The sequence below is a fragment of the Carcharodon carcharias genome, chromosome 12, assembly GCF_017639515.1.
Source record: "Carcharodon carcharias isolate sCarCar2 chromosome 12, sCarCar2.pri, whole genome shotgun sequence".
NCBI lineage: Eukaryota > Metazoa > Chordata > Chondrichthyes > Lamniformes > Lamnidae > Carcharodon > Carcharodon carcharias.
The window spans coordinates 139935633-139958343 of NC_054478.1; the positions used below are offsets into that span (position 1 = coordinate 139935633).

Consider the following 22711-nt stretch of genomic DNA (forward strand, 5'->3'; position numbering starts at 1 on the left):
TGTGGTCAGTGCTCTGCAAAGCAGTGAAAGATCCCATGACACTATTTTGAAGAACAGCAGCAGAGTTCTCCCCAGCATTCCAGCCAATATTTGTTGCTCAATCAACATCACAGACAAGAAGAAACAAAAGATTATTTGCTCTATATCATTTGTTGCTAAGAGCTGGCAGTTTGCAAACTGGCCATCACACTTCCTACATCACAACAGTGGCTACATGCCAAAAGTACTTCACTGCTGTAAAGCACTCTGGGACGTTCTGAAGTTGTGAAAGGCACTTTATAAATGCAAGTCTTATTCTTCCTTTTAACTTTTACCCTCTCCAAAATCAAGGGCACGGAAGCAAAATGTTAAACTACAGTCTCTGTCCTGCCTGAGTTTAACTAGTTCAACTCGGGAGTGAACTTTGGTCTGTGTACCTCGGCTATTCACTGAGCCATTGGGAAGTCCATTTATCTTCATTTCATTCAAGTTCATCTGTGATGCTCAGTACAGTGGTGGGAGGCGCACTCATGCTGTCAGTAGCTACGCAGGTAGAACTGACAATAACGGACTAGTTGCGATACAGCATCTTGCTCCTCATGAACACTTGCCTCAGCATGGAATTCACCAGAGCACCATCACAAAATGATTACCTTGAAAATCTTTATTAACATTTGCGGGCACTATGAGGTACCAGTCACATTTGTGCTTTTGTTACATGCAAATCACATAATCTTGGCGTTCTCAAACAATGGTCGAGAGTTTCATGGACTGCATTGTGCAGAAAGGAATCTTGGTGAATGGTGTAAACATCATGGGAGTCTATGCACGAAACTGACATAAATCAATTTTGCATAAACATCAACAGGGGTGAGAAAAGACAAACTCAGCTGAAGTTACACACCAATGTTGTCCCTAAACTCCAAAAAGATCCAGACATTTGAGATGTATCTGCCTGTCGAAGAACAGTAAAATTTCAGGGATTGGCCAAATGTAATGAATTCTGATTTAAGCTTAATATTCTGCAGTCTGAGTCAACACCAAGTATAATGGTAAGCATGAATGTTTGCTTGGATTGCTGGCTGGGGTGGTGGGTGTTGGTGGCAGGGTCCCTGCAATGACAGAACTACAGCCTGAATCTGACTGCCAAGTAACTTTCCGAAACTGGCCACAAGCTTCACAGTTAGACAGAGTCATGGCTTTGCCAAGCTGCACAATGCCCTGTAACATGGCTCATCACCAGGACTGATCCAGGTTGACCCAACATAGCAGAGTTTGCCAAGCCAAAAAAAATCACTTTCAAGCATCACCTCCCAAAAGTACTCTTAAAAAAAAAACTCCAGCAAACAAGGCTGTTCTTCACAATGCAAGGAGTTTGTGAACCGTGTTTGAGAACCTTGATGTTACTCACATATCGAAGCATACATACCAAACTGCAGAGCGGAGATTTTAAATCTTACCTTTCTTGCTGGACACCACAGTCTTACAATCAACATCTAGCTTCCGAACGAGTGTCTTTGGGTCGATTATAGTTCCAGCAAACAGCGATGTGGACAATTGATCAGTCTCCTGAACAGTGCAACAGAAAACAAGACATTTGGTCACAACTGGTAGCTCCTTAGCTTATCAGGTTATTTTATGGTTTGTCACTTTACCATTAGCACCAAGCTCAAAGAGGAAAGCTCCACAATAAACTCTCCCAGTAGCTCAGCACAGTCCCTTTTTTATTCCAATTAATGCACTATCCCTTCCCCAACGCCCCCCTCCACTCCACTCGCATACCCCCATCCTCACACCCCACCCATACCATACCCTAGTCCCTCAATCCCTCCACTCTCCCCTCAAATTACTCCACCTCCACTCCCTACCACCTCAACCCATTCCCCCATCTCTGGTTCCCCACCACTTGCCCTTCCTCCACCCCGACCACCTCCTCTGACCCCACCATCCTCCTCCTCTCCCCCTCACGTCAGCACCGTCAACACACGCTTTCTCTGCCCCATCACCTCCATTACCCCCATCCCCTGCCTCCTCCACCCCCACTCCCTGCCTCTCCGACCCCCTCCGCCCCTTCCCCTTCGCACCCCCTACCCAAACTCTGCCCCCACCACTCCCCCTCATCCCCTCACATTCCCTACTCCCTTCCCTCCCACCTCATCCCCATCCCCCCTCACTCTCCATCCCTCCCTCATCCACCCCTCCACCCTCTACCCCTCCCCCTCTTCCCTTCTCCCCTCCACCCTCATCCTCCCCTCTCCTCCTCTCCAACCTCATCCTCCCCCCATCCCATTCCCTCCCCCTCCTCACACCCTCATCCTCCCCCTCCCATCCCCTCCCCCTTCTCTCCCCCTCATCCCCTCCTCCTCCTCTCCCCCTCATCCCCTCCTCCTCTCCACCCTCATCCCCTCCTCCTCTCCACCCTCATCCCCTCCTCCTCTCCACCTCATCCCCTCCTCCTCCTCTCCCCCTCCTCCTCTCCCCCTCATCCCCTCCCCTCCTCCTCTCCACCCTCATCCCCTCCTCCTCCTCTCCACCCTCATCCCCTCCTCCTCCTCTCCACCCTCATCCCCTCCTCCTCCTCTCCACCCTCATCCCCTCCTCCTCCTCTCCACCCTCATCCCCTCCTCCTCCTCTCCAGCCTCCCCCTCCTCCTCCTCTCCACCCTCATCCCCCCCTCCTCTCAACCCTCATCCCCTCCTGCTCCTCCTCTCCATCCTCATCCCCTCCTGCTCCTCCTCTCCACCCTCATCCCCTCCTGCTCCTCCTCTCCACCCTCATCCCCTCCTGCTCCTCCTCTCCACCCTCATCCCCTCCTGCTCCTCCTCTCCACCCTCATTCCCCCCTCCTCCTCTCCACCCTCATCCCCCCTCCTCCTCTCCACCCTCATCCCCCCTCCTCCTCCTCTCCACCCTCATCTCCCCTCCTCCTCCTCTCCACCCTCATCCCCCCTCCTCCTCCTCTCCACCCTCATCCTCCCTCCTCCTCCTCTCCACCCTCATCCCCTCCTCCTCCTCTCCACCCTCATCCCCTCCTCCTCCTCTCCACCCTCATCCCCTCCTCCTCCTCTCCTCTCCCATCCCCCCCTCCTCCCCCCATCCCCTCCCCTCTCTCCTCCCCTCTCCCATCCCCTCCTCCTCCCCACCCTCATCCCCTCCTCCTCCCCACCCTCATCCCCTCCTCCTCCCCACCCTCATCCCCTCCTCCTCCTCCTCCCCACCCTCATCCCCTCCTCCTCCTCCTCCCCACCCTCATCCCCTCCTCCTCCTCCTCCCCACCCTCATCCCCTCCTCCTCCTCCTCCCCACCCTCATCCCCTCCTCCTCCTCCTCCCCACCCTCATCCCCTCCTCCTCCTCCTCCCCACCCTCATCCCCTCCTCCTCCTCCCCACCCTCATCCCCTCCTCCTCCCCTCCACCCCTCTCCCATCCCCCATCCTCTCCTCCTCCCCCTCTCCCATCCCCTCCTCCTCCCCCTCTCCCATCCCCTCCTCCTCCCCCTCTCCCATCCCCTCCTCCTCCCCCTCTCCCATCCCCTCCTCCTCCCCCTCTCCTATCCCCTTTCCCCTCCCCCTCTCCCATCCCCTCCTCCTCCCCCTCTCCCATCCCCTTTCCCCTCCCCTCTCCCATCCCCTCCTCCTCCCCTCTCCCATCCCCTCCTCCTCCCCTCTCCCATCCCCTCCTCCTCCCCCTCTCCCATCCCCTCCTCCTCCCCTCTCCCATCCCCTCTCCCATCCCCTCCTCCTCCCCTCTCCCATCTCCTCCTCCTCCCCTCTCCCATCTCCTCCTCCTCCCCTCTCCCATCTCCTCCTCCTCCCCTCTCCCATCTCCTCCTCCTCCCCCCTCTCCCATCCCCTCCTCCTCCCCCCTCTCCCATCCCCTCCTCCTCCCCCCTCTCCCATCCCCTCCTCCTCCCCCCCTCTCCCATCCCCTCCTCCTCCCCTCTCCCATCTCCTCCTCCTCCCCTCTCCCATCCCCTCCTCCTCCTCCCCTCTCCCATCCCCTCCTCCTCCCCCTCCCATCCCCTCCTCCACTCCACCCTCATCCTTCCCTCTCCCATCCCCTCCTCCACTCCACCCTCATCCTTCCCTCTCCTATCCCCTCCTCCTCTCCACCCTCATCCCCTCCTCTCCCATTCCCTCCTCCTCTCCACTCCCATCCCCCCCTCCTCTCCACCCTCATGCCCTCCCTCATCCTCACCTCTCCTCCTCCTCTCCACCCTCATCCCCTCCTTCATCCTCTCTATCACTACAAAACAAGCCGGTTGGCGGCTCCTCTTCCCCATTTCCCCCGTCGCTCACCCCCCTCGGGATCTTCCTGTCCGCCGCGGGGGGAGGCCCAGCCCGCGGCTCCGGCTGGCTCGGTGCCGAGGCCTCCTCGTTGAGCTTCACCGCAGCCGAGTGCAGCCTGTGGCGGAACCTCCGCTCCTTCCCCACCATCCCTGACTCTACCCGGACACCCGACCCGCTGCACCTGGACCGTCCACAAAAGCGCCCGGCGGCTCCCAGGAGCCGGACCTCGAGTTCCGGACCCGGCCCGGCCCGGCCCGGCCCCGCCCTGCCCTGCACGGCCCGGCCCCAGCCTTAGCCCCGCCCCCGACGCCCCACCCCCCCCCACTGGCCCCGCCCCGCCCCCAGCCCCGCCCCCAGCCCCGCCCCGTCCCATTCCGCCCCGTCCCACCCTGCCCGGCCCCAGCCTTAGCCCCGCCCCCGATGCCCCACCCCCCCCCCCACTGGCCCCAGCCCCGCCCCCCGGCCCCAGCCCCGCCCTGGTCCCGCCCCTGCCCCGCCCTGGTCCCGCCCCTGCCCCGCCTCTCAACCATTTGCACTTTAAAATGACACAAACCAGTTGTAATGAAGTAATTCACAGCTGTTAAATTTCAGCTGCATGTGGCAGCAAAATAACAATAGCAACATGGAAGAAATGGTCAGGCAATAAAAACAGAAGATGCTGGAAATGCTCAACAGACCAGACAGTGTCTGTGAGGAGAGGCACTGAGTTTCCATGGACTGAGCTCCCAAACTTCACTGGGGAGGGGGTGGGGGGGGGGGAGGGGGAGGGGGAGGGGGGGTGCTGGGGAGGGGGAGGGGGCGAGGGAGGGGTGGTGGGGAGAGGTGGGGGTGGTGTGGAGAGAGGTGTTGGGGGAATCGTTCCTGGGACCGTTGCTGGTAAGTTCCCACCCCCACCCCCCACCCCCCACCCCCCACCTTCCCGAAATGGCCTCAGCTCAAGGGCGATTAGGGACGGGCAACCATGCTTTCTTTCGCGGGGTGTGGGCCTCGCAGGCAAGGCCAGCATCCCCGAGCTGTCCTCGAACTGGGCGCCTTGCTCGGCCTCCTCAGTGGGTGGGGGGGGGGGGGGGGGGGGCTTTTTCAGGGTCAGCCACGTTGCTGTGGGTCTGGGATCGGAAGTAGGTCAGACCCGGTATGAAAGGCGGGTTTGCGTCCCTAAAGGGCATTGGTGAGCCAGATGGGTCCTGGGACAATTGATGATAGTTTCATGGTCGCTGCCTCTCGCTTTACAGTCCAGATTTATCAACAAAATTCAAATTCCACCAGCTGCCGCGGCGAGATTCATGTTGCTGGAGCATTGGCCTAAGTCTGTGGATTACTAGCCCCGTGATGTAACTGCTACACCAACATCTCCCCTGTTGGCCTTGCCTGTGATGCTCGCGCCCTGTGAAAGAATCAAGAAAAAAGTTTCACCAGGGTGTGACTGTGAGGGGGGTTCCTCACCTGATCTACTGTAGTAGCCAGTTGGGATTGTGAAAGCGGGGGCTCACCAGCTGCATGGAGCTGGGCTTAGCCACTCCAGGGAGTTAGCTTGATCCAATTAAAGAGCGGACAGCACTGAGGGGGACTCAGCTGTTGGGAAAGTGATACCGTCAGCTCATCGCAGCTGGCCAGAAAAGTGGGCATTAAGCACTCATGCATTGCAAGGGACTGTTGCCCTCCAGGCATTACAGGTCCATAAGAGGATGGGGGGGGCAAGGTAGCTGTGGGGACCACCTGAATGAAAGGAAGGCTGTATCTGGCAATAGGGTCACAAACTTCAGTGGCGAGGAGGAGCAACACCCTCTGCGGGTAGGTTGTGGAGCCCTGGCATCAGCTGGGAAGAGGAGAAGGATGAGGGTAAGAAATACCCGGTGTACCAAACCCTCAGTATACGATCTACCAATGAAGACGGCACTGCCTGGAGGATGACTGAGGACCAATGTCAATAAGATTGCAACCCTCCAGGCAGATGGGCGCAGATATCTGTGCCCTCGCCATGGAGACCTCACACCTTGCCGCACTGCTCGCCATGCCCTGCCAGTAACCGTCAAAGTCACTGCGGCTTCAGGCTCCTTCCAAGAACCAGCTGCGGTCCTTGCTGGCATCTCACAAACGGCTACACAACACAGCATCTCACAGGGTCACAGACACTCTATTTGTTAGAGCTGAACAAGATATTCAATTAACAAAAGACACAGCCTGGCAGACACAGAGGGCAGTGGCTTTAGCATTGAGATTCCACATTTGTAATCGTCATTTTTCAGTGCAGAGAGGTTGATTGACAGTTATTAATGCACATCAGTAGGGGTGGTGGTGTAGTAGTGATGTCCCTGGATCAATAACCCAGAGGCCCAGGTGACATGAGGGGACATGAGTTCAAATCCCACCATAGCAGCTGGTGAAATTTAAATTCAATAATTAAACCTGGCATTAAAATTTAGTCTCAGTAATGGTGACCGTGAAACAATCATCGATTTTCGTTAAAAACCCATCTGATTCTCCTTTTAGGGAAGGAAACCTGCCATCCTTACCTGGTCTGGCTGATATGTGACTCCAGGCCCACACAATGTGGTTGAGTCTTAACTGCCCTCTGAAATGGCCAGGCAAGCCACTCACTCAGGTGTATCAAACTGCGATGAAGAAGAGAAGGAATGAATCCAGACAGAACAACTGGCATCGACCTAGGCACCGGAAACGACAATGGCAAACCCAGGCCTATTGACCCTGCAAAGTCCTCCTTACTAACATCTGGAGGTTTGTGCAAAAATCGGAAGAGCTGCCTCACAGACTAATCAAGCAACAGTCTGACTGAATCATTCCTGACAGACATTGTTCCAGTCACCACCATCACCAGAGGTGGCGGCACTGTGGTATACAGATGGGAGAGAGCAGCCCTTGAAGTCCTCAACATCGACTCCATGGAGTCTCATGGTATCAGGTCAAACATGGCAAGCAAGCCTCCTGCTGATTACCACATACCACAACCTCCACTACCACACTACCCTGCCCTCAGCACTCAGGAGAATCAGTGCTCCTCCATGTTGATCACCAATTGGAAGATGCACTGAGGGTGGCAAGGGCACAGAATGCACCTTGGGTGAGGGCCTCAATGTCCACCTCCAAGAATGGCTCGATAGCACCGCAATGACTGAGCTGGCTGAGTCCTGAAGGACATAGCTGCTAGACTGGGCCCGTGGCAGGTGGTGAGAAAACCTTGTCCTCACCGAGCTACCTGTCACAGATGCATCTGTCCATGACGGTATTGGTAGGCTGCAGCAAATGGGATAGATCGAGGAACTCCAAACGAGGTATCCATGAGACGCTGTGGGCCATCAGCAACGGCAGAATTGTATTAAATCACAATCTGTAACCACATGGCCCGGCATATCCCCCACTCTACCATTACCATCAAGCCAGGAGATCAACCCTGGTACAATAAAGAGTGCAAGGGGGTATGCCAGGAGCAGCACCAGGCATACCTAAAACCTGGTGAAGCTACAACACAGGACTACTTGCGTGCCAAACAGTGGAAGTAGCAAGTGATAGACAGAGCTAAGCGATCCCACAACCAACGGATGAGATCTAAGCTCTGCAGTCCTGCCAGATCAAGTTGTGAATGGTGGCGGACAGTTAAGCAATTCACTGGAGGAGGAGGCTCCAATAATATCCCCATCCTCACTGATGGAGGAGCCCAGCACGTCAGTGCAAAAGATATTGTTGAAGCATTTGCAACAACCTTCAGTGGATGATCTATCTCGCAACCCCCCCGACCCACCCACCCACCACCCCCCCACCCTTCTCCACCCCACCGGAGGTCTCCAGCATCACAGATGCCAGTCTTCAGCCAATTTGATTCACTCCATGTTATATCAAGAAATGGCTGAAGGCACTGGATAGTGCAAAGGCTATGGGCCCTGACAATATTCCGGTCAAAAGTGCTGAAGACTTGCCACATCCATAACCAAGCTGTTCCAGTACAGCTACAACACTGGCATCTCCCCGGCTATGCGGAAAATTGTCCAGGCGTGCCCTGTACACAAAAAGCAGGGCAAATCCAACCTGGCCAATTACCACCTCCTCAGTCCACTTTCGATTATTAGTGAAATGATGGAAAGTGTCATCAACAGTGCTATCAAGCAGCACTTACTCAGTGTTAACCTGCTCACCGATGCTCAGTTTGGGTTCCACCGGGGTCACTCAGCTCCAGACCTCACTACTGGCTTGGTCCAACATGGACAGAACAGCTGAACTCCAGAGGTGAGGTGAGAGTGACTGCCCTTGACATCAAGGCAGCATTTGACAGATTGTGACATCAAGGAGCCCTAGCAAAACTGGAGTCAGTGGGAATCAGGGGGAAAACCCTCCACTGGTCAGATTCATACCTAGCACAAAGGAAGATGGTTGTGGCAGTTGGCGGTGAATCATCTCAGTCCCAGGCTGCAGGAGTTCCTCAGGGCAGTGTCCTCGGCCCAGCCATCTTCAGCTGCTTCATCAATGACCTTCCCTCCATCATAAGGTCAGAGGTGAGGATGTTTGCAAATGATTGCACAATGTTCAGCACCATTCACGACTCCTCAGGTATTGAAGGAATCTGTGTCCAAACGCAGCAAGACTTGGACAACATTCAAGCCTGAGTTGATAAGTGCCAAGTAACATTCGTGCCACACAAGTGCCAGGCAATGACCATCTCCAACAAGAGAGAATCTAACCATCTCCCCTTGATATGCAATGGCATTACCATGACTGAATCCCTCACTATCAACATCCTGGGGTTTCCAATTGACCAGAAACTGAACTGGACTAGCCAAATAAATACTGTCGCTAGAAGAGCAGGTCAGAGGCTAGAAATCCTGCGGTGAGTAACTCACCTCCTGACTCAACAAAGCCCGTCCACCATCTACAAGGCACAAGTCAGGAGTGTGACGGAATATTCCCCACTTGCCTGGATGAGACCAGCTCGACACTATCCAGGAAAAAAACAGCCTGCATGATTGGCACCTTAAACATTCACTTCCTCCACCACCAACGCACAGTAACAGCAGTGTGTACCAGCTACAAGATGCACTGCAGAAGCTCACCAAGGCTCCTTCAGCAGCATCTTCCAAACTCACGACGTCTACCATCTAGAAGGATAAGGGCAGCAGACACATGGGAACACCACCACCCTGGAAGTTCCCCTCCAAGTCACTCACCATCCTGACTTGGAAATATATCACCGTTCCTTCACTGTCACTGGGTCAAAGTCCTGGAACTCCCTCCCTAACGGCACTGTGGGTGTACCTACACCACAGGTACTGCAGCGGTTCAAGAGGGCAGCTCACCCACCACCTTCTCAAGGGCAATTAGGGATGGGCAATAAGTGCTGGTCTAGCCAGCGACGCCCACATCCCGTGAACTAATAAATTGAAAGAAAAATCATGTTACTTAAGGGGTATCTGTGCTTGTAATGACAACAATTGTCTGTCTGTGGAGAAATTAATGGGAAAATTCTGCAAATTTCTTCACAAAAAAATGGGAGGCAAAGGATGAGCTGCCATTCTTATGATGTTTTTTTTCGAACTTTGGGTATTCATATTTCACCATGTATCTGCTCCTTGCCTGTGGTTGCTGCATCATTGATTCTAAAATAACCACGAGCACCATTAACCTTGCCATTATTCCTGACAGCAAGTTCCGGCCTAGTATACTTCTGACCATGCGAAGTACAATAGCTGGATCCTGTTTATCATCAGCTTCCTATTAATACATCTGTTGTTACAATTAAGCAAAAGGACTTGGCTTCAACTTACCCCCTCTGGGATTTTAAAGAATGTAAATCTCCACAAGTGAAAGTTTCAAGATAAAACCCTTTTTATTTAAGTCACTTCCTCCTGTATTATTCAAGGAAAGCAGCGGATAAGATTTGGAGTGAATTTTTAGTGGGAACAAACTAAACTTCAAACGGAAGCCACAATTCTCTTTCCTGCTGGTTCTTGAGCTCAACCCTAACCCTATTCCTTCCCAGTATCCATAGGGATACGCCTTGAATGAGGAGACAAAAATGACCATAATCACTCCCACCTTTTGTTATTAATTTCAAGTTTACTTTGCAAAGAAGGCGTCCCTTGAAGTAAATAATACCCCAAAAGTTCCTGTAACCAAGCAATAAATGACGGCTGTGGTTATTTCGCCATGCCGTTATGTGTTAACTCTCTGTTACATTTCATGGGGCAAGCTTCTGGAAGTGTGAGATGGCAATGGCACAGCACTCTCCAAAGCAAGAGCTTCCCAAACTCTTTCCCCAGTCTGACCCCATTTTAATGCCTCCGAATATGTGAGACCCCCAGACTGAAAACATGGGCGCCTCAAGAGCTCTTGAGCTGGCTAGGGGGGCGGGATGGTGGGAGGGTGGTGGTGGGGGGCGGGGGTGGTGGGTAGACTTCGGTTCTTCAGCCGAGGTGAGGCTTCAGTTGCTGAGTGGTCTCTGGGGAGGGCGAGCATGGAGGGTGACCTCATGTTGAGGTGGCAAGGGGGCCTTTAGTTCTTGACTAGGCGGATGGGGGAACAGGAATTGAACATGGTGGGGATTGATGAGAAGGCAGAGTTTCTCCAAAAGGGAACAAAGACCTCCTGTCGCCGGGATTGTTTTGCAGCAACATCAGGCACCAGAGAGCCATCCATTCGGCCATGCTCGTCAACATAGATAAGCAAGCATTTAAAGGGGCCTCACCGCTGTCTGAAATCAGCCCAAGCTCCACGGGGGCCATTGCTGCCTCGGAGCTCGCAATCCCAAATTCTCACTGCGTGACCCCGTTCGGGGTCACAACCCACAGCCTGGGAAGCCCTTCCCTAAGAAAGGGGCATCTGGGACCTGAGTGAACAGGGTAGGCACTGTGTATCTCCTCAGCCGATGGGACTGAAGGAATGTGAAATGTACAGCGCATTGTCAGAACTGTAAGTTAGAATGATGAAGTCAATATAAAATCAAGCACAAAATGTGCAAAGAAGAGAAGGAAAGAAAGATTAGATCAAGAGAGAAAAAGGAGACAGATAAAGTTAATAAGTATTTCTTTAAACTGTTATGACCGATGCAGCTGGTAAAGCTGTTATTTAAAAATCCCAGAGGGAAACTTTAAATAACTGTCATAATTAATCATTTTAAGCGTTATGTTTGAGATGCGACTCTAAATTCAGGAATCAGACCACTAGTTCTCGAGGTTTTACATTAAACTAAATGAAACATTTTATTAATTTACACAGGTTATAACATGTGTGCGTGGCTACAAATTACTACATCATAACTTTTAATGAATCCCCAAACTGATCTCCGTTAAGGCAACAGCAACCCGTAGACTTAACCAAACACCAGGCAAAGCATTTTCACCTTACGAATTCACAATGAGGTTCTTTTCACTATGGAGCCAGTTGAAGGCTTACAGCTGCCTTTTGATCTTATATTGCCTCTGCCTGGACACCCGAAAACTACTGAAGTTATACCTCCCAGCCCCATTGAATGTTAATTCTCATTGTATCAACAACCTCTTTGAACTTTACCTTTTAACAATGAAACCCCTTTCATAATACCAATTTTATTAGTAATATAAACATATTGCATGGTAACTGCTAGAAAGGCATCATGTTGTCACCCTACTTCTTGAATGCTCTATTTAAAAAATGCAATGCACTCTATCTCTCTGTTTACATCTGAAACTAGCACCCAGACTAGCTGCCTTTAATCCAGTTAAGACACACCCACAGATTAAACCTGTGTTTTGAAAGAAAAATATTTTCTAAAATATTATATACATTAATAGCTTCATGACAAAACAAAAGAAGACCTGCATTTTAAAGCATCTTTTATAACCACAGGATGTCCCAAAATGTAATTACAGTAAATGAAATGCTTTGAGGTGTATTCACTGTTGTAATGTATGAAACATAATAGCTAATTTGCTCACAGCAGTCTCCCACAAACAGCAATATAACTCAAGCAGATCATTTCCCTTAGCAATATCGATTGGGTGACAAATATTGGCCAAGACACCAGGAACCTTGTACTTCTTAAAAATACTGCCATGGAATATTTTATCTCCACCTAAGAGAGTAGATGAGACCCTAGCTGAATTCTCATTTGAAAGACAGAATCTCCAACAGTGCAGCACTGAAGTGTCAGCCTAGATTTTTGCGCTCAAGTCTCTGAAATGGGGACCTGAACCCACAACCTTCTGACTCAGAAGAGAAAGTGCTACCAACTGACCGCTGACTCCAAAAACAATTTAGTCCTCACATAAGGAATGAAGCTCCACACTTGTAATAGTTAACTTTCAGTGCCAGAGAGGTTGACTGGAAGCAATTAAAACTTATCGTGTCGTTAAAAAAACTCCTTAAATTTGAAATGGACCAAGCTTAAATTTTTGTGGCATTTTTGGTTTGTACCTACCACACAAGTACAGTAGCCTCGCACCATTCAATACATTTCAATGGTGGTGCAGTCAGCAAGATGCCATTTTCATAGGCCAAATTGAGGAGAGGTTGTATCTCAGACTGTAACAAATCACACATCTGCTGTGGCACTTTCTCTTAAGTAATGGTGAGCACAGTTAGTTCCACTGTAATTTTGATGCCAATTGCTGAGACTTTATTGACAGACATTGGCACAAATGATGGGGATTCTTCGCAAAAATCACTAACATGGGCTGGAGAAGAAAATAAGCCAAAAAGGTTAGCAATCAAACATTCAGTGTGGAGAAATAGGAGTGGAAAGGTCCAGGAAGAAGGATTGCTTGAAGGGTCAGGAAGACCATGGTGATGTTCCTTTCTGGTGAAGATCTGTTTCGCAGCTGTAATGGTGGATTTGGAGGTAAAGCTGCTAGGTTGGTTTGGGTTAGTGTCCAGTTGTTTGCTCACACCTCTGCAATGATTCTCATGTCGTTTTTTCCTTGTTGAAGGCACTGTATGCCATTTTACCAACAGCCGACACCAGCTCGCACTATTTAGCCAGCCTTCCCGCCTCCCCACTCCCAGGCCACCCCCATACTATTGGTAAAAATTCATCCCACAGTGTCAGCCAGATAGATTCATCTATCAGAATGCCAGAACAACACAAAGTACAAAATAACTAGCTTTCTCCAGAAATGTACAAACAAAACCTGCGTCCAGATGAACGGTCATTGGCTAGAAATGTTAACTCTGTTTCCCTCTCCTCAGATGCTGCCTGACCCGATGAGTATTTCCAGAATTTTCTACATTTACCCCTTTCCAAACGCTCCTCGTTTCAGCAGACGGTTGCAAAAAAACAAATCTTTAACATAAGATGTATTCTCTAATACAAATTCTGTTGCTTGAATCCCTGGCAACCTCACTCACGTCTACTGCTTGCCTATGTTCTCAGGTACAGTAACACTGCTACAGATGGCGATGCCAATTATCAGTGCAGTTATCATCTGTTCTGGCAGTGAGAATGAAGTGATAAACTCACCTACAAAAAAGGCATGATCACATTCTTATGGGGTAGATACTTCAAACATATTTGCTGTTATTCTAAAATATCGCGGGAAGTTAATTGGAAGTATAATTCCATCCCTCAATTGTTTGTGTGACTCCTGGAAATTTCACGTTTGATTTAATCTTTAAAGAGATTCACAGATCATTTTGGGGTTAGACTTGTTGCACACTGATGGTGATGGAACTTCCATTTTAAAAATTATATTGCATAAGTAAATTTTACAAACATCTAGCCTTTGGAACAATAATATTTCTAGATCTGGAGAAATGCCAAAGCTGGACACCATCTCATCGAATTCAACACTTCAATCAAGCGCAGAATCCCACACTTGTAAAAACAGAGCATATTTTTTCAAATCCATAATATTCATTAAATAACAATCACCAAGGTTCCCCTTTCTCATGCCTATGAAGTGCTGTGATTCATGTGATAGGTATAAAGTGTAACAGTGAAATATGTTTGTAAAATAAAATGTGGAACATAAACCCCATACTACATTGAGATGTTTTGAATATCAATTCTTTGTCACATCTTGAACACAAATTATATTATTATGGGTTCTTGTTTGTTTCAGCTCCCAGATGTTGGTAGTAATCACACTTTAAGTTGGAAAGATCAGAACATTTTATCTTTATCTTGCCAGGCTGCCCACTTGGGCACAGAAGGATTGGTTCTGTTACACATCCCATCAGTCTCTACTGCAGCCATGAAATGTGGCCCCTGGAACATAATAATTAGTTCCTAGCTCTTTACAGATATTTACAGATAATGCAACAATATAAAACATATATAATAAAAGTATTCAGAAAATGTAAGAACAAAGGAAAAAAACTTGCATTTCTATTGCGCTTTTCAAACCATTGAACTTCTCGGAGCGCTTAGATAAAAGCAAAATCCTGCAGATGCTGGAAAACTGAAATTAAAACAGAAAAAGCTGGAAAAACTCAGCAGGTCTGTCAGCATCTGTGGAGAGAGAAACAGAGTTAATGTTTCAAGTCTGTATGACCCTTCTTCAGAGCTAAAGAGAAGTAGAAATGTGCTGAAATTTATACTGGATAGAAGGCCAGCGATAGGTGGGAGCTGAGGGTAGATTGACAAAGATGTCATGGACAAAAAGACAATGGGAGTGTTAATGGTAGTGCTAAGGGATAAAGGTGGTGTTGACAGTGGCATTAAGGTAAGAAAGCAGAATGTGTGAATGGCAGAACAAAGTCTCTCCAAGGTAGAGGAGGCCACATTGGGTATTCAGCATTCTGTGAAAGTACAACATGGGAAAAGTGACAGGTGTCCCTTGGGGGGGGTGGGCTGGTGGTTGGGTAAAAAAGGACAGAAAAAGAGATTTAAAAAGGGGATAAAACAATGAATAAAATAAAAATTAAAAATTGAAAATAAAAATAAGTAGACAAAAAATTAAAATTTAAAAAAGGATTAAAAAGGGTTGAAGATAGAGGAGAGAGTTCATGGTCTGAAGTTGTTGAACTCAATGTTAAGTCCACTCCTCCATCACGTCCTACACCTCAACCCCCTCCCACGGCACCTTCCCTTGCAATTGGAGAAGGTGCAACACCTGCTCCTTTACCTCCTCCCTCCTCACCGTCCAAGGGCCCAAACACTCCTTTCAGATGAAGCAGAGCTTCACTTGCACTTCCCTCAATTTAGTCTACTGCATTCGTTGCTCCCAATGCGGTTTCCTCTACATTGGAGAGACCAAACGCAGACTGGGTGACCGCTTTGCGGAACACCTTCAGTCTGTCCGCAAGCATGACCCAGACCTCCCTGTCGCTTGCCATTTCAACACTCCACTCTGTTCTCTTGCCCACATGTCCGTCCTTGGCCTGCTGCATTGTTCCAGTGAAGCCCAACACAAACTGGAGGAACAGCACCTCATCTTCCGACTAGGCACTTTACAGCCTTCCGGACTTAACATCGAGTTCAATAACTTTAGATCATGAACTCTCTCTTCCATCCTCACCCTTTTTTTAAAATTTATTTTTATTTTTTACCTACTTATTTTTATTTTCATTTTAAAAATTTTTATCCATTTATTCATTGGTTTATCCCCCTTTTAATCCTCCATTTTATCTCTTTTTCTATTGTTTTTATCCCAACCACGGCCCCAGCCCCATCCCACCCCACCCCCAAAAGGGCCACATGTTCCATGTGCTTTCACAGAGTGCTGACTCTTGTTCTGCTATTCACACGTTCTGCTTTCTTACCTTTATGCCGCTATCAGCAACTTCTTTAGCCAGCACCACTGCCATTAACATTCCCTTTGTCCTTTAGTTCGGGACATCTTTGTCAATCTCTCCTTAGCCCCCACCTATCGCTGAGCCCCTATCCAGCTTAACCTGCTCCACCCCCACCCCCTCCACCCCATTAATCAGTATAACTTCCATCACATTTCTACTTCTCTTTAGCTCTGAAGTAGGTTCATATGGACTCGAAATGTTAATTCTGTTTCTCTCTCCACAGATGCTGCCAGACACTGCGGAGTTTTTTCTGCATTTTCTGTTTTTATATCGAAGCGCTTAACTGCCAATGAAATACTTTTTGGAGCGAGTCGCTGGTGTCATAGGGAGCACAGCAGCCAAGTTGTGCAAAACTCACTCCCACAAACAGCAATGTGATAACGACCAGATAATCTATTTTTTGTGACGTTGATTGGAATGGGGGAATATTGGCCAGGACACAAGGAATTACTCCCTGCTCTTCAAAACAGTGTCATGGGGTTTTGTAACATCCCCGAAAGGACAGACAAGATCTTGGCTTAATGTGTTATTCAGAAGATGGCGCCTCCAACAGTGCAGCATTCCCTCAATACTAAGCTGGACCGTCAGCTGTGGTATTGTTGTGCTCAGGTCCTGCAGTGGGACTTAGAATCAGAACCTTCTGACTTGGAGGCGAGAGTGTTATCAGGTGAACAATGGCTGGCGCCCTAAATGTTCGTACAGCTGCCAGCTAGTTGGGGGGTTCGAATGGAAGAGCAAAGTCAAGCAGTTGAGGGTCTGAAGGAATAGATTGGGGTGTTACACAAGTGGTGGTGAAGTGTGAAATTTCAGGGCAGGCAGGGGTGGGGGTGGGGTGGTTGCAGAATGCTGTGGTGGGGGAAAGAGGAAGAAACGGCTGGGCTGGGGAGAGGCTGGTGGGTGGCTCGGTCAAAGTTGTGACAAAGACATTATGGTGTTGAGTGCAACGAGTTCAGTAGGGGAAGTGTCGAGAAGTTTCAGAAATGTATTCTGAGTGTTTCTAAGAAGCTGTGTGGTGATGATTTATATTTAGAGTCAGAAACACACCAGCAGAAGGAGCTCTTAGAGCAGCAGCCTACAAGACTATCTTTAGAAAGCCTGACAGAGGATCACCCTAACATGAAAAATGAGGTCGGCACACTGCGGGGTATACAGTGTGATGTGACAGCTCAGTGTTTAACAGAGAAACATTTAACACAGTGCCTCTGAGTACATCACATGCAAACTGTACAGCAAGGTGGATAATTTCATGTGGAAATTTTGAAAGCAAACATTCACATAGGACATTTGAATGGATGGCTTGTCATTTAAAACTGAGAGGCGAAGGACATTCTTCTCTCAGAGGGTAGTGAATGTCTGAAATTCTCTACCCCAGAGAGTTGCGGAGGCTAGATCACTGAAAGTACTTACAGAAGAGGTAGATAGATTTTCGAAATATCAGGGAGTTGAGGGCTATGAGGAGCTGGCACGGAAGGGGAGTTGTGGCCTGGGGCAGATCAGCCATGGTCTTATTGAATGTGGCGGGGGGGGGAGGTTTGAGGGGCTGAATGGCCTCCTCCTTCTCCTATTTCTTATGTTCTTAATAAGACACGCACCTCATTTAAAATAACATATGTCCATATAAGCACCATGAAAATGTCATATCACCCTCACTTAACACAAGAGGCAGCATGATTAACCATCCATTAAACTGTAGACACATGGAGGCGAATTTCTGGTGCTCCTTGAATGAGTTGGGCTAACCTGAAAATACTAGCACTGGGCGACATATTGGATCCCAGCAACATGAAAAGGACAGCCTGACAGAGTTCTTGGTCTCCCTCCTATTCAGGCCAACGAAGGTTGTTTGAAGGCTCGTTTAGGGATTGTTGAAAGGGGAGTGTGAGGTTTTTAAAGGGGCAGGCAGGTTTTAAAGGTTGCCATTTCAAACAGTTGAGGGGAGCCGGGTGCACAGTGGGGAGCCGGTCAAGGCTTCCCCAGGATATCACCCCGGCCCTGTGAGAGAATCAGTGGGCCAAAGAGAGACCGGGCACAGGGTGGGGGGTGCCTTTGGCACTGCAGAGGTGGCAAGGAGCGTGGACGCTCAGTGCCTGAACTTTGAACGGGGCCTACCCTGGTATCGTGGGGACAAAAACAGGGAGAAAGGCCACCAAGGACAAGTGGGTAGCCAACTGCCTGGGAGGAAGGGTGCAGCTGGCATTGGAGGGACAACTATCAGATTTTGGGCCCAGTGCTGATGAAGGGAAAGGCCCTTCGCAGGAAGAGCATCAGGAGGTCACGGTTGAGGAAGGAAGGGCTGCACCTTATCATGTTTCACAGGATATCCTGAACCACTTCACATCCAAATCATTTTTGAATTCAGTCATTGGCATCATGTGGTCAACTACAGTAACCAATTTGTACCATACAGGAAGTCCCATATAAGGAAATGAATAAAGTTCATCTGTTTACGATGATGGTGGCTGCCAACCTTTATCAAACTATGGGCGCTTTTCCTGCTGTTGACCTGCGCCCATGCATTAAGAACCAGACTCATGGGACCCAAAGTTAAATCAATGCAGGGCCTTTATGATGAGCAGACAAAGATTTAGACTTTAATCTCATCACCATCTTGTTGCTTCAAAACTGGATTTTCCAGGAAGGAGTGAGGGTCTACCAAACCACTGCATTTCCCCACTAAAACAAAAGCAAAATACTGCAGATGCTGGAAACCTGAAATAAAAATGGAAAATGCTGGAAAAACTCAGTGGGTCCGGCAGCAACTGTGGAGCGAGAAAGGGAGTTAATGCTTCGAGTCCGTATGACTCTTCTTCAGGACTTCCACCCGGATCTTCCTCAGGATTTCTCCCATTCCATCACTGTATCTTTGGCAGAGCTTCACCGGATATTCCATTTCCCATGTGATTACAACAGTTAAGTTACGTAGATGAACAGTTCAAATTGAAGTTTTCACTCCAGAAAATCAACTGGGGCCTAGGAAACAAAATCAGGCTCTTCCAAGTCCTGGAAGTCAAGGATTAGATGAATGAATCCAGTCATCCATTTAATTGAAGGACATGGATGCAAATAGACAACCTCCACGGCAAGGAAAGAGGTTGGGAAAATCTTTTTCTGGCACAATGTCATGATGTTCAATTCAGTGTCTTCCAGGAGATAAAGTTACAACCACACACTCATCAGGTCTGATGAAGTGCAAACCCCTCCTACAGTCATTATTCCGAGGCATGGCATTAGTTTCTGACCAACCCCCGGACGTACAGGCTCTTTGTCTCACAATAGACATAGGCCGGGATTTTCTGGCCCCCAGCCAAAAGTCCATTGACTTTGGTGAGACCGGAAGATCCCACTGGCAGGCGGTGCCTGAAAATCCCGGCCGTAGTGTTATGAAGCCACTTTTTATATCAGGAATGACTTTATGTATTTACTGACTGAAAACCACCCATTAAGATTTTAAAAGGACTGAAACAGCAATTTCTAAGTTGGCTGAACACCTGCATCACTTTCAAATTTATTCATTCACGGGATGTGGGGGTCACTGGCTAGGTCAGCATGTATTGCCCATCCCTAATTGCCCCTTGAGAAGGTGGTGGGTGAGCTGCCTTCTTGAGCCGCTGCAGTCCATGTGGTGTAGGTACACCCACAGTGCTGTTAGGGAGGGAGTTCCAGGATTTTGACCCAATGACAGTGAAGGAACGGCCAATATATTTCCAAGTCAGGATGGTGAGTGACTTGGAAGGGAACTTCCAGGGTGGTGGTGGTGTTCCCATCTATCTGCTGCCCTTGTCCTTCTAGATGATAGTGGTCATGGGTTTGGAAAGTGCTGTGTAAGGAGCCTTGGTGAGTTGCTGCTGTGCATCTTGTAAGGGATACACACTGCTGCTACTGTGCATTGGTGGAGAAGGGAGTGAATGTTTAAGGTGGTGGATGGAGTGCCAATCATGCTTTGCCCTGCACTCATCCAGACAAGTGGAAAGTATTTCATCACACTTCTGATCTGTGCATCGTAGATGGTGAACAAGCTTTGGGGAATCAGGAGGTGAGTTATTCACCACAGGATTCCCAGCCTCTGACCTGCTCTTCTAACCACAGTATTTATTTGGCTAGTCCAGTTCAGTTTCTAGTCAATGGTAACCCCCAGGATGTTGATATTGGGGGATTCAGCAATGGTAATGCCATTGAATGTCAAGAAGAGATGGTTGGATTCTCTCTTGCTGGAGATGGTCATTGCCTGGCACTTGTGTGGTATAAATGTTGCTTGGCAATTATCAGCCCAAGCCTGAAAGTTGTCCAAGTCTTGCTGCATATGGACATGGACTGCTTCAGTATCTGAGGAGGGGCAAATGGTGCTGAACATTGTGCAGTCAACAGCGAATATCCCCACTTCTGACCTTATGATGGAGGGAAGGTCATTGATGAAGCAGCTGAAGATGGTTGGGCCTCGGACAGGAACTCCTGCAGTGATGTCCTAGGACTGAGATGATTGGCCTCCAACAACCACAACAATCTCTCTTTGTGCCAGGCATGACTCCAAGCAGGAGAGTTTTCCCCCTGATTCCCATTGACTCCACTTTTGTGAGGGCTCCTTGGTGCCACACTCGCTGCCTTGATGTCAAGGGCAGTCACTCTCACCTCACATCATGAGTTCAGCTGTTCTGTCCATGCTGGACCAAGGCGGTAATGAGGTTGGGAGCTGAGTGCACCTGGTGGAATCCAAACTAAGCATCAGTGAGCAGGTTATTGCTTAATAAGTACCCTTTGATAGCACTGTCAATGACACTTTCTATCCAAGAAGGGTAAACTGATGGGGCCTTAATTGCCCGGGTTGGATTTACTTTTTGAGTACAGGACATACCAGGGCAATTTTCCACATCACCAGGTAGTTGCCAGTGTTGTAGCTGTACTGGAACAGCTTGGCTAAGAGCACAGCTAGTGCTGGAGCACAATCTTCAGTACTAAAGCTAGAATATTGTCAGGGCCCATAGCCTCTGCAATGTCCAGTCCCTTCAGCCGTTTCTTGATATCATGTGGAGTGAATCAAATTGGCTGAAGACTGGCATCTGTGATTCAGGGACCTCAAGAGGAGGCCGAGATGGATCATCCATTCAGCACTTCTGGCTGAAGATGGTTGCAAATGCATCACCCTTATCTTTTGCACATGTGCTGGGCTCCTCCATCATTGAGAATAGGGATATTTATGGAGCCTCCTCCTTCATTTAGTTGTTTAATTATCCACTGCCATTCATGACTGGATATGACAGGGCTTCAGAGCTTAGATCTGATCTGTTGGTTGTGGAATTACTTCGCTCTGTCTACCACTTCCTGCTTCCACTGTTTGGCACGCAAGTAGTCCTGTGTTGTAGCTTCACCAGGTTGACACCTCATGCCTGGTGCTGCTCCTGGCATGCCCTCCTGCGCTCTTCATTGAACTAATGTTGATCCCCTAGCTTGGTGGTAATGGTAGAGTGGGGGATATGCTGGGCCATGAGGTTATAGATTATGGTTGAGTACAATTCTGCTGCTGCTGATGGCCCACAGTGCCTCATGGATACCTCGTTTTGAATTCCTCAATCTATTTGAAATCTACCCCATTTGGCGCAGCCTCCCAATCCCGTCACGGACAGATGCATCTGTGACAGGTTGCTTCGTGAGGATGAGGTCAAGCAGCTATGTCCTTCAAGACATGGCCAGCTATGTCAGTAGTGGCGCAATCAAGCCATTCTTGGTGATGAACATTGAAGTCTCCCACCCAGGGTACATTCTGTGCCCTTGCCACCCTCAGTGCATCTTCCAACTGGTATTCAACATGGAGGACTGATTCCCTTGAGTGCCAAAGGTGTGATTCTGGGGGGAGTTGATCGGGGAAATGAGGTAGTTGGGTGATGGACAGGGGGCCAATCAAGCGGGCTGCTTTCTCCTGGATGGTGTCAACCTTCTGGAGTGTTGTTGGAGCTGCACTCATCCAGACAAGTGGGGATCATCCATCATGGGCTTTGTAGATGGTGGACAGGCTTTGGGGAGCCAGGAGATGAGTTACTCATAGCAGGATTCCCAGCCTCTAACCCGCTCTTGTAGCCACAGTATTTATATGGCTAGTCCAGTTCAGTTTCTGGTCAATGATAAACCCCAGGATGTTGATTGCTGTGGCTTTCTCCTCTGAGCAGCACAATGCAATTTGGAGATGGCAGTGTAAAGCATGTTCCATCCAAGGCCTCCCATCCAAATACCACAGTATGGGATGTTTGATGAGGCAAGGTGCTCTAATTTGCAAGAACAAAGAAAAGAAAAATACAGCACAGGAACTGGCCCTTCGGCCCTCCAAGCCTGCGCCGATCATATTGCCTGTCAAACTGAAACATTTTGCACTTTCGGGGTCCGTATCCCTCTTTTCCCATCCTATTCATGTATTTGTCAAGCTGCCTCTTAAACACCACTATTGTACCTGCTTCCACCACCTCCTCTGGCAGTGAATTCCAGACACTCACTACCCTCTGCGTAAAAAAAACTTGCCCCGCACATCTCCTTTATAGTTTTCTCCTCTCACCTTAAATCTATGTCCCCTAGTAATTGGCTCTTCCACCCGGGGAAAAGCTTCTGACTATCTACTCTGTCCATGCCACTCATAATTTTGTAAACTTCTATCAAGTCGCCTCTCAATCTCCGTCGCTCTTGTGAGAACAATCCGAGTTTCTCCAACCTCTCCTCATGGCTAATAATCTCCAGACCAGGTAGCATC

General features: G+C 49.1%; 1 protein-coding gene across 2 annotated transcripts in view; it reads right to left on the reverse strand.

Annotated features, from left to right (window-relative positions):
- The window catches only part of fam207a (family with sequence similarity 207 member A), a 104729-nt gene extending 100195 nt beyond the window's left edge, over positions 1–4534 (reverse strand). For both annotated transcript variants that reach the window (XM_041201819.1, XM_041201820.1), the window contains exons 1-2: positions 4276–4534; positions 1440–1548 (exon numbers count right to left, since the gene is read on the reverse strand). In XM_041201819.1, the coding sequence (XP_041057753.1) occupies positions 1440–1548; positions 4276–4413 (247 nt within the window). In that variant the 5' untranslated portion in view covers positions 4414–4534. The remainder of the gene's footprint in view (positions 1–1439; positions 1549–4275) is intronic.
- Positions 4535–22711: the final 18177 nt, after the last annotated feature.